We start from the raw sequence: 12132 nt of genomic DNA, 5'->3' as shown, positions 1-12132 counted from the left end.
TGCAAACTAGAAATTCACCTTTTTTTGGTTTTGTTTTTAAGACAGACACAGTACTTTTATTTATTTTGATGCTGAGGATCAAACTCAGTGCCTCACACATGCTAGGTGAGCACTCTACCACTGAGCCACAATCCCAGCCTGAAATTCACCTCTCTCTTTTTTTTTTTTTAAATCTAAGCTTGCAATTCTCTTAAAAGTCATTAGTCTAATCAGTTTAGTTATTTAATTGATTTTTTTCTTCTGGTGTTTGAACACAATCATTATTTAGTTTGGGGGAAGTTAGGAGAATATAGAGTTAAAAGTAAGGAAAGAAAAAGCTAAAGTCTTTTGTTTTTTAGGTGACCGGAATGAGAAGATCAAAGATCAAATTAAGCAGATGATGGATATCTCTCGGGTATAGTTCTTTGTAAGAGTCGCATCGTGCCTGTCAATTCTTCCTGTGCCTCACTTTTAAGAATACCTCTCTTTTCTGCAATTTTTAGACACAAACTACAATATCAGTAGTTGAAGAGGATCTAAAACTCTTACAACTTAAGCTAAGAGCCTCGATGTCCACAAAATGTAATCTAGAAGGTGGGTTCTTCTTGAGAAGAAATTGCCATGTTGGAAAGACTTAAAATTTTATTGGAAAGATAAAGAATGGCTTCTTGCTTTCATGCTTTTTACTTTTCTTGGCACTACTCCCTCAAACAAGTTCTTAAGTCCTTGTACACATATAGAGATAAGCTGTTTTATCCTTTACAGACCAAATAAAGAAATTAGAAGGTGACTGCAATTCACTACAGTCTTCTAAAGTTGGACTGGAAGAGGAATGCAAAACTCTAAGGCAGAAAGTGGAGATTTTAAATGAACTCTACCAGAAAAATGAGATGGCACTACAAAAGTAAGATTTTCATTGTTTGTTATTATTATCACTGTGTGAACTAATAGATAATTTTATCTTTTCTTAAGATTATTTACAATTTTTCTAGTTGTAATAAGTAGAGATTTGTCTTTTTTCCTTTGTGTTTTGTTTCATATAAGTTACATTTTTCTTTCCATCGTCAGTCTTAATAGTCCTGAGGTAGTTGGAACCATAAACTAAGGCTGTGAGGACATCGTAATCAATTGTCAAATTCATATGAAGGCAGGAAGTGGTAAAATGGTATTAACAGTCACTGATGTGGAAATACCTCTCAAAGTTCTAGACCCTTTCTATGATCCCTCTATTTAATTACCTTTCATTGTGATCAGTTATGTAATTCTAATGTTTTGAACTTGTATCTCTAACTCTGGACCTTTAAAAATACTGAGTGATTTGGAATGACATGTTTTAGTAGAATAAGAACTTCAAAAAGGAATAATATTTACTTATTGATGGTACAAGTTTTGGACTTGAATATCTCAGATGTTCACACAAAATGGAACTGTGGAAAGGACCTTAGGAGTTATGATTACAGAAGTACTTGTTTGGAGTATATATTTATGTATTAATCTTCTTAGTGTGGAGCTAGTTATTTTTTGAAAGTTCATTTGAAGATTTTAATCCACAAAAATACTTGAATTCTCTAAAAATAGGTTGTGTCAGATTTTATTTGTTTACACCTGATTTTACTCTTCAGTATATATATATTTATATATATATTTATATAAATATAAATATAAATATATAATCTTGTAAAGCAAAGACAGTCCTTTTTACAGACCTAACTATTTTTAGGTATTTTGACTTCTGTTGCCTAATTAATGCATTAAATATTGAAACCTTTCCATTAACTTTTCTAAAATTCTGTGATCTCCAAGCGACATTTTTAGAATCTCAAATTTTTGTTTAGGCCAGTTCTAAATTCCTGGCCTGTTTCAAAGAAACATTTCTTATTTTATCACTTTTTTTTTTAAAAGAACACTTGTTTTCTCTGTCCCTATTAGTAATCTGAATGACCTAAATGGCAATTAATTTTCTTTGTAATGCAATTAAATTGTAGCACTATTTTTCTCAACTCCTCCAAAATTTATTCAGTCATCATCTGTGGTTTGTACTCTTTTTACTCATCCCCAGGTACTATGTTAGTTCATGCCTGTGTCATCTTTTCTGTTTCTAACCTAGATCATCTGTCTTCATTCTCCATTTTTTATATTTGTATATAACTTATTTCAAATTCTTAGTAGTTTTCTCTATAGCCGCTTGAGTGGACTTTCTAAAATATAAGTCTGTCCATGTGAATATGTGCCTGTGGTTTATGAAGAATTTGCTTTCTATTTGATGACCTGTTCTTTTTTCTTCCTTGTATCTTTTTAATAGTTTAAATATTTTTAATTATTTTCCTCATCCCCTGTATAAGCTTGATGTAATCATAAATTATAATGGAATTATAATGATATAATAATAATTTTATTTATCTTCTCATAATTTAAAGGCCATGGTATATATTCTGGATTTAATAAAAACCTGACATAGATGAATAGGTTTATTATTTTTTTTATGGGCTTTAAGTAGCTCCTGAATCAGATAACTGTTGTGGCATTGTATGTTAGTACTTCATATACTGTGAACTCCACAAGACATTCATTCAATTTATACACATATTTAAAGTTTCTGTAGTTCTGCATTCTACACTGTTGGTTTCTTATTTGAAATTATTTTCATTCTATTTGAACATTGTCCTTTAATGATAGATTTGATTAGTGTATCAAAGGTAGTACAAGGATAAACAGAGAATAGAATTTTATCCACTAAATATTGCTACCTTTATAATCTGTATTAGGTTGACATGAACTTCATGATTAGAGTTAAAACCAGTTTCCATTTTTAAAGGATCTTTCTTTTGGCTACTGAATTTTGACTATTACTTAGTTTTAGCAATTTTAAAATATCCAATTAATTACCATCTGTTTTAAAATTTTTCTTTAAGGAGTCCATTATCATTGTTGTTTGGTCTTATCCCTCCCCTAGTTTCTGTAGTCCTTTCTCTGTTTTTTTAACAGTTGTATTGGGAAGTGCCTAGGTGTAGTTTTCCCCACCCCACCCAATTTTCCTCTTGCAGTTATGTTGCTTGGGACCATTAAACACTTCTTGAATTTTCGAGTCTTTTTCTAAATGTTGATTTTACCTCATTCTCTCTTCTGATTATAATAATGCATATTAGAATTTGATTTCCCCTGCCTCCTACATTCTGGATTTACTTCTTCTGGATATTTTCTTCTGACCTGTCTTAAAAGCGCTAGGATTTATTTTACTTCCCAAATCTGCTGCTAAAATCATTCATTGAGTTTAGGATTTTAAAAAATTCAGGGTTTAAAATATTATTTTAGTTGTAGATGGACACAATATTTTATTTTTTTATAGGATTTTTTTAAGAGAGAGAGAAAGAGAATTTTCTTTCTCTCTTTTTTCACCACTTTTTTCACCACTGAGCCACAACTCCAGTCCTATTTCAGTACTACAGCTCAAACCCAGGACCTTGAGCCACGTGCTCCACTATTGAGCTACCTCCCCAGACTCCTTGCTCTTTCTCATAAAGGGACTAGGGTCTTACTGCTTTCCAAGCTATCTTTAATCTCATAATTCTGCCTCTGCCTCCTGAGTATCTTAGGTCACCACACCCAACTATTTCTTGGTTTTATAGTTTCTAATCCTTTGACAAAATTCGTAATTTTTTTTTCCTCTTTTGTGGTGCTGGTGTTTGAACCCAGAGCCTTGTGCATGCAAGGCAGCACTCTACCAACTAAACTATATTCCCAGCCCTGAAATTCATAATCTTGACTTTACTTTTTTGACTATATAATGCACAATGATTTTAAAACATGTGCAGTTAACCCCATTAGGTGGTTTCCTTTTCTGTGGGATTTTTTCTCACAGAATTTTGTCTTATGGAGTGCCTGGTCAGTTTTGATTGGCCAACATTGTTGTGATAATTATAGATGAAATTTGAGGACTAAGACGAAGTTATCTTCTTATAGAAAAGTGTTGAGGTTACTTGAGTAAGATTGTCACTTTAAACTTAGTCAGCAATTAAGATAATTCAAAAATGAGTTGTCTTTTCAATGTTTCAGTATTGTTCCTTTTGGATTTTTTGCCTGTTCATCACTTAAGTGTGCAGTACTTTCTAATCTAAACTCAAAGGCTAGGGCTTTTATTAAGGGTCCCTTTATTGGTAGCCTCTTTTTTCCTCTAAGTCCAGGAATTTAATGAAGGCTTGGTTCAGACTCATATCTTTGTGTTATCTTCAATAGGAGAAAAGTACCTTAAAGTGCCAGCCTTACTTGTAATTCTGAGATTCCTTTTTCTAATGGATCTTGGCCACATACATATATCTTCACTGACTTTTTAGCTTGGATCCCTTCAAACACAATTTTATATTCTTATAAAGATGTTTTGATTGTTCTTAGTGCTCTCAGACTAACTCTTTGATAATTGGAAACAAAATTCTCTCTTTTCTTCAAGATTCAGTTTTCTCCATATTCCTTCTTAAGCCAGTGGGGAAAATTATTATATTCCTTTAGGCATCATTTATACCTGAAACAGTGAGCTCTTTTATTCTTTAGCATCTTACCAAGGTAACTAGTATATTATAGCCACTCATAAGATACTTGCTGAAGAATTAAATGAGAAGCTGTATAAGAATATATAATCCCCTTTTTCTATTTGGTATCAGTAATCCTTTTTTACTGTAGTTCTTCTGATTTATGGAAAATTAAGTTTCAAGTTAATTATCTTTTGAATTGAACTATGGCTAAAGTAGTACAAGGATAGCAGAAAATAGTATTTTTTAAATCATTAAATGTGGCTACCTTTGTGTCAGTAGATGAACATCTTGAGTTTCATGATCAGAGTTAAAACTTGTCAGTAGATAATACTCTGATAGTGGGTCAGTTTGGCTTCTTTTTCTGGTTGATAGACATTATCAAAACTCAGATTTGTCTTTTTGCTTAATTTACAATTCTTTTGAAATAGATATCTAAAGTGTGAAAAATGTTCTGTGGTTAATTGCATAGCTAAAAGACATATTCTAGAAGATTTTTTCTTTGACTGACTATATCTTTATTATGGTACCAGTCTTGGATTGAGAAAAGAGTTCCTCCATGACAAAGATATACTTAGTGTCCTACCCATGGCAGAAATGAGAAAAGAATTATCCCCTGCTTTATCCTAATATGTTTAATTATGTTAGGTTGATCAGTTCTGATCTTCCACATTGAAGTAAAGTGAGTTTTTATCATCTTACACACAGGAGACTTGCCCTTGGGACACATGTTGTTTTCACATTTATTTTATTTACTGGTAAGTAGAGAATTAAGAGGAGAAGTTAGAAAATGTGATTTGCCAGAGTTTGATTTATGAAATTGCAGGTTTGAATTCCTATTTTATGTGCCTAAGCATTTTATAGAATTGTGGGAAGTGATATTCACAAAGAGAAACTTTTGATTTGATAACTGGCTTTATTTTAGGAAACGGAGTCAAGAAGAATGTGAGAGACTAGAAAAAGAGCAGCAGCTGTCAGCTGCAGATGAAAAGGTGGTTTCCGCTGTACAGGAAGTTAAAAATTACAAGTGAGTTCAGTTTCTAAAGGAGGGTGTCAATGTCTAATGAATTAGTGTTAGCTTTCTTTTTAATCTTTTTTTTACATTATGTAGATAGAAGAAAATAGCATGGAAGTATAAATAACGAGAGGATATGAACACATTCAATTCACACAGGAGAAAAAATAAATTTCAACTTAACAAATGAAAAATGTTAACAAAAATTTACTTGTACCCAATGGGCAAGACCATAGGGAACTTGGTCAATGCAAACAGTTCTGGGGGTTTTGTATGTTGTAGTAATTCTTTAAGAAATCAGTTTGCTGTGTGTTATATCAAGACCCACAAAAGTGTGGCATTTGATAGACCTTGGAAATCTTCTATGGATATAATTTGAAAAAAAGTTTTAAGGAGGAAGATATTTCTAGCAGAATTACTTGAGAACACACTGATGAACAGTTAAGGAAATTATAATTTATCAATTCAGAATCTCTAGCAATTAAATGAATAAAAAGTTATTAGTATTAGGTCTACATCCTTAGACCTTTTTTTTTACTTTGAGACAGGGTCTCAGTTGCACAGGTTCCCACTTAATTGCTGAGACTGACCTCGAACTTGAGATCCTCCTACCTCAGCTTCCCAATCATTGGGATTACTGGCATGTGGCATTGCACGTGGTCTGTAGTATTAGTTTTGATCACACTGGATTCATATAACTATAGAAATGTTTTTCTTATGTATGATAAAAGTCTTTAAAAGTATAGCTGATGGAATAAACGGAAAATGGTCAGAATGTTTCAAATTTTATTCAATTGTTGTAATTCTTAGGCGGAGAATTGAAGAGATGGAAGAAGAATTACAGAAAACCAAGCGCTCATTTAAAAACCAGGTAGTAATTAATACTGTCCTGTAGTTGCAGGATTCTTTGATATCTAATACAGACAATTATAGGCTATTATAATGAGTCCCTAAAAACATTTTTTTAATGTGTTGTCTTTTTCAGATTGCTATGCATGAGAAGAAAGCTCATGATAATTGGGTAAGATTTTTTCCCCCTTTTCTTTATTTTTTGCATAGCCTACCGCAACTGAATTTGAATATTTTCTCTTTAATAGCGCAAAGCTTGTTCTGCAGAAAGAGCTATAGCTGAAGAGAAAAGGGAATCTGCTAATTTGAGACAGAAGTATGTGATTTTTGTGTCTTACTGTATGTTTTATAGTGTTTTAAGGTTATGCTAGATATTATCTATGATTGCTGTTTCATAATTCAGCCCATTCTTTCTCAATATTCAAGGCTACTGGAAATGACCCAAAAGATGGCAATGCGGCAAGACGAACCTGTGATTGTAAAACCAATGCCGGGGAGACCAAATTTACAAAATCCTCCTCGGAGAGGTAGGGGGCACTTTGTAAAAGGAGCTATTTTATTTCTTGGTGCAGAATGTATGTAAATTACTTTTTATTTCTGTGTGTAATGGTTATGAAATAATCTGAATGATTTGCTAAAGCGGGAGGTGTGGGGGTTGGTATCAGGGAGAAGGCTGCCTTAAAGTAGTAACACGGCATTGCTGTCTTTAGGTTCACTGAGCCATAATGGCTCTTTTGGTCCATCCCCTGTGAGTGGTGGAGAATGTTCCCCTCCACTGACAGCAGAGCCAGCTGGGAGACCTCCTTCTGCTACTCTTAATCAAAGAGATATGCCTAGAAATGGATTTGGTGAGCATTCACATGTTGCTTTATAGTAAACTGCTTCAAGGTTTTGGTTTTTTTTCCCTTTTGAATATTCTAATGAAAACATAGAATTTGGGCCTGTAAAATATATAGAAGATAATTTCTTACTTTATCTTAGTGAATGTTTTCTGTAAAATCTGTTCTAGAATAGAAAACATTTTTTTTTTCCTGGAGGTCCCTGTATTGTTTTTTCCTTTTAAATTTTACACTGTGAAGTGTAAACCTTTATCTTTAAATTAAATCTCTATGGTGTTCATTTCCCAAATATTATAAAAGTAGCCTTAAACTTTATGTAGCATACATATTTCCAATATGAAATACTGAATCTTATTCCCAATTCTAAATAGGACTGTAGTCTTGGTAAGATTGGAAGTCAGGTTATACAGACTAAAGAAAAGCCAACCTACACATACTTCAAGTCTATAGCTTAAAGTTTAGGACCAGTACATATTAATTTGCTGTTCTATCAACCCAAGGCAGTTCTTTATTTTACTTAAGTCTCTTCATAAATTGTGATTTTCGTATTGGGCAACCCATTTTTTTAAAAAATATTTTTAATTGTAGATGGTGTGGTGCTGAGAATCAAACCCAGTGCCTCACACATGCTAGGCAAAGACTCTACAACTGAGCTACGACCCCAACCCCTGGGCAACCCATTTTTAATGTTGCTTTCTAGTTATTGTTGAACCCTGACCTGTCCACCAGTGGTTTATTTCTTCTGAAAAATACATACAAGGGCTCTGATCTTTCTTTCCCAAGGGTCAATGGATGGACCTTTACCTCGTACTCAATGGTCTTCTGAGGCATCTGGGAAACCCGTTGCCTCTGGTAAAGAGACCAAGTAATTTCAAAGAATCTGTAATTGTGGATGCAGGATTTTTATTCTTTTCATGTTAGAATAAGTCTGAATCCATTCTTTGATCTCTAACAGACCCAGGATGTGTTCCAGCTCACATGAAGAGCAGCTCCAGAAGTTCTTCTCCAGCTAAGGTGACGGATGAGGGCAAGGTAAGTTCTGTAGTTACTGTGAATCACGTGGTCGTGCAGGAACATGTAACTTTCCTACAGTACTTTCTCTTTGCTTTATCCTTCTTTGTGTTCTATTTGTACTATCCCATTTGTTTTTTAAAAAGCAAACTCTTCCCCAAGAACCTGAGACCCCCTCAGTTTCTACCATTACTTCTTTGACTGAGCATCCAGTTGGAGTAAGTACTTAGAGGTTGAGAACTGAATTGGGTTTTATTCTGTGCATTTCTGGGAAGGATATTCAGAGCATGACACTGATCTTGTTTGCTTTAAACTGCATGCAATATTGAGCTTACTTTTCTCCTTAACTTGGAAATGTGGCTTAAATGTGTACAACTATAATGAACTACAGAATGTGAAAAGTTATCACTCTAACTTTATATGGTGTTTTGTGTTGAATGTTCTAAGGCAAAGTAAATTCATTATAAATTATATAATTCATCATTTTTATTTTTGTTTGGAAGAATGCTATTTAAGAATTCCTCCATTTGAGCAAACCCTATTTTGAGTTATTTGAATTAGATTGGTATCAGATTTTATGAAAGTGAAATACTGTTTCAGTGCAACAATGATAATGTGAAATGACCTCTTGAGCCAGTTCCAAGCAATGGTCTCATTTGTTCACATAAGTGCATTCTCTTGTAACTGTGTTGCTATTATATGTGGTAGGTCTTCTGCAGCTCTATAATAAAATAAATTTTTAATTGTTTAGTTTCAAACCCACTACTCATAGGAAATGATAAATCAATATCTCAAATGGTGTACAGTAAATGAAAGTAAATATTAAAGCCTTGTCTTCCTAATTTGTGTATATAGCATTGTGTTGGAAAATACTTCTCAAGTTCCAGTGTATACATATTCCAGGAATATACATCTCTGGAGCAATCTAAGGGCAGCTTAGATAAGACCCCCAAACCCCTTTGTAGTAGAAGATTTAAAAGAGAGCAAAGATCTGTTGTTAGAGAGGAGTAGAGGTGGAAAAAGCATGGCTTGGAGGCAAACCTGGGATTGAGATCCTTTAATATGCAGTGTGGCCTTCAACAAATGATGATAATCCATTTGCTTTTATTCCCTCTTATTTAAAACAAGACAGTCTACTTAAAGATCTCAGAGGTTGAATAATATATGAAAGACTTCCTGAAGATACTCTGAATAGTAGCTATTATTACATGGGTAGAGAATGGATTTTTCATTTTATTCTGTTCATTCTTAATATGGAAGTAATGAGCTATTGTGATGAAAGGGAAGTGATGGGTAGGGGGGGGACTCCCTTTGAAATAGGTTGTAGTGAATACAGCATGACACACTGGTCAGAAATCACCTCTGTTAATAACCTCTGCCAGTCCTCTTGCCTTTCCCTTTCCTGTGCAGATATAATCAGTAACAAACTGCTCCCTCTTGTGGAATCCTTCTAACTTCTGTAAGCTGTCAGTGGAAATAAACAGGAGGGGTGGGTAGAGTTTTGTTGCACTGATGGTGTTCTCTGGACAGGTGCCTGTTTTGGGTTTTAGCTTTTATCGGTGTTGGTACTTTGTCTTAATACATAGGAATTTTAAAACTTTTAACTGCTTTCAAATCTTAAATTGCAGGTTAATATGGCTATGAAAGGGCCCCCTCCTTTCTCAGGGGCACCCTTCATGGGCCCCCCTATGGGACCCCCGATGGGACGGCCTCCACCACCTCCCTTTTGGTATGGACCGCCATTTCAGCTCGGTGGGCCTTTTGGGCCTCGGCCAATTCCTCCACAATTTGGTATGATGATCTGAACAGTAGTGATTGACTTATAAATCACATTCATCTTTCATTTCTATTGCTTGCTAAAACAGTTTGTTGCTATCTCAGGTCTTAACAATGAAAGGATACAGCTGAGTACATTTTAACTTTTCCTCCAGTTTTCTGGGACATATGGGACACTACATAATCTTATACTGAGATAGGCAATAGCTATCTCATAGAGAAGGATTAGGGGCTATATAGAGAAAAGCCAGAAATATTACTTCTGCAGATGTTTGTTGAAAATATGTTGATATGATATGCATTGCAATAGATGGAAAGGTGGATGAGACACATGCATAACTTAAAATTTTGTCACAGATATGAAAATCCTATAGCATAAAGTTTGTAATCACCCATAATGGAAGCATAAGCAGTAGGTTATAGAATATAGAAAAGGAAAAGTCAAACCCTCCTTACCTTGAGAAAAGTCAGAGGGAAGTGTTAAAGAGGAGGATTTAACAGTGACCTAATAAATGTTGCTGGTTTAATTAGGTGGCTGTGGAAGGCCTTTTCCAGGAGGGCATGCACCTTGATTCTGATGGCATGTGTAAAGTCCATGCTGAAATATTTCATGAATTTTTAATGGATACAGTAATAAATAGTGGTATTTCCTTTTATCAAAATTTCTTTGATGTAGTAAAGTTCTTATTTCATAATCTATCATCTTGTCATGGTAATATAGTACTTCCAAATATAAATGGAGCTCTTGTGAGATAGAAATAATTCTGCAATTATATAGTAGGGAAAGAAAAAAGATAAGCCTGGAGCTAGGTAGAGCCATGTTTAAATCCTTAATATGTTGCTTCATGGCTGGTTGGCCAGGCTATAACCTAAACTTGTTCCATTTCAGTTTGCCTCATCTGGCAAGTCAGGATGTTCACCAGTTGATGTTCTAGGCTTGGGAGAATTTAAAGACTATATTAACATACTTGAAATCACCCAAGTTCAGAAATTTCTGGGTATTTACATAACTTCCTTTTTATTTTCCAGGTCCTGGTATGCATCCACCAATAGGCTTCAGAGAATATGCACCAGGTGTTCCACCTGGACAACGGGATTTGCCTTTTGACCCTCGTGATTTTTTTCCAGGACCTGCACCATTTAGACCTTTAGGCTCATTTGACCCAAGAGAGTACTTCATTCCTGGTGCCCCATTAACACCTCCAACTCATGGTCCCCAAGACTATGGGCCACCACCTGCTGCAAAAGACTTAATGTCTTCAGGCTTTAAAGATGAACCTCCACCTACACCCGATTCTCAGAGTAGTGAGGGCTGTTCATTGGCCTTAAAACAGGGCCCATAAAATTAACCTCTGACACTTAGTCAGAAAGTGGACTATGAACTATTCATTGTGTTGAAGGATTATTGGCTTCAAAATATAAAAGTTTATTTTAAATGGTTTATGTTTTTAGAATGAAGCTGCCTTGGCGCAGTATACATTTGGAGCCAAAATATTTTCCCCCTAAATATCCCCCACTTAAACTAGAGTATCCTTCCAACTTTAAAATGTGCAATAAGGAGTACCTTTGTTTTAGTTAATGTAGCATATACAATTGCTAAATGATTTAGAATGTCATAATTATGGACATTTCCTGTGGAAATGCTTTAAGAACATGTATTTCCAGTATCCTATTTTTAGTGTATTCCAGTTGATAACAGAGAAATGGTGTTTTATAAGCTTGAGTTTTCTCTTTAAATATCTGGTCACAGAGACTGTTACGCTAAAAATGTTTACTCAAAAATCATAAACTTCATTTTCCTTCTTGCTGAAGTTCTTTGTTGTAATAGTTCATAAAAAATTGTTTATTAATATTTCCCAAGTGTCTGTTGATTCATTGGATCGTCATGAGACTTTGTGCCATTGGGGAAGCATGTAAACTCACTCTCAGAACTGAAGATGGTGACTTGGCAGCATATTTCCTGTTGCTCACTGTTAAGGAGGCTGGACCCTGGTCAACTGTGGACTTATACAGAGGAATTTCTTTTACTTGTGAGAAGTCTTGTGGCTCTATTTTTGTAGCACATTCATGTACTTTTTTCTAACCACTGTCCATGTGAGAATGGTTTTCTGAGAATGAGTTTACATTAGTAGCAAGAGTT

The 12132-nt window shown here is 34.5% G+C and overlaps 1 protein-coding gene across 1 annotated transcript in view; it reads left to right on the top strand.

The window, feature by feature from the left end:
• The window catches only part of LOC143389356 (A-kinase anchor protein 9-like), a 72362-nt gene extending 60625 nt beyond the window's left edge, over positions 1-11737 (top strand). The window contains exons 16-28 of the mRNA XM_077108230.1: positions 339-394; positions 483-573; positions 745-883; positions 5428-5529; positions 6328-6388; positions 6503-6538; positions 6615-6682; positions 6793-6893; positions 7077-7214; positions 7989-8057; positions 8161-8237; positions 9845-10007; positions 11022-11737. Of these exons, the coding sequence (XP_076964345.1) occupies positions 339-394; positions 483-573; positions 745-883; positions 5428-5529; positions 6328-6388; positions 6503-6538; positions 6615-6682; positions 6793-6893; positions 7077-7214; positions 7989-8057; positions 8161-8237; positions 9845-10007; positions 11022-11335 (1415 nt within the window). The 3' untranslated portion in view covers positions 11336-11737. The remainder of the gene's footprint in view (positions 1-338; positions 395-482; positions 574-744; positions 884-5427; positions 5530-6327; positions 6389-6502; positions 6539-6614; positions 6683-6792; positions 6894-7076; positions 7215-7988; positions 8058-8160; positions 8238-9844; positions 10008-11021) is intronic.
• The last annotated feature ends 395 nt before the right edge of the window (positions 11738-12132 follow it).

The sequence above is a fragment of the Callospermophilus lateralis genome, unplaced genomic scaffold (assembly GCF_048772815.1).
Source record: "Callospermophilus lateralis isolate mCalLat2 unplaced genomic scaffold, mCalLat2.hap1 Scaffold_2226, whole genome shotgun sequence".
Classification (NCBI taxonomy): Eukaryota; Metazoa; Chordata; class Mammalia; order Rodentia; family Sciuridae; genus Callospermophilus; species Callospermophilus lateralis.
Note: the sequence above shows the minus strand (reverse complement) of the source record. Positions and strands in the feature narration are given on the sequence as shown.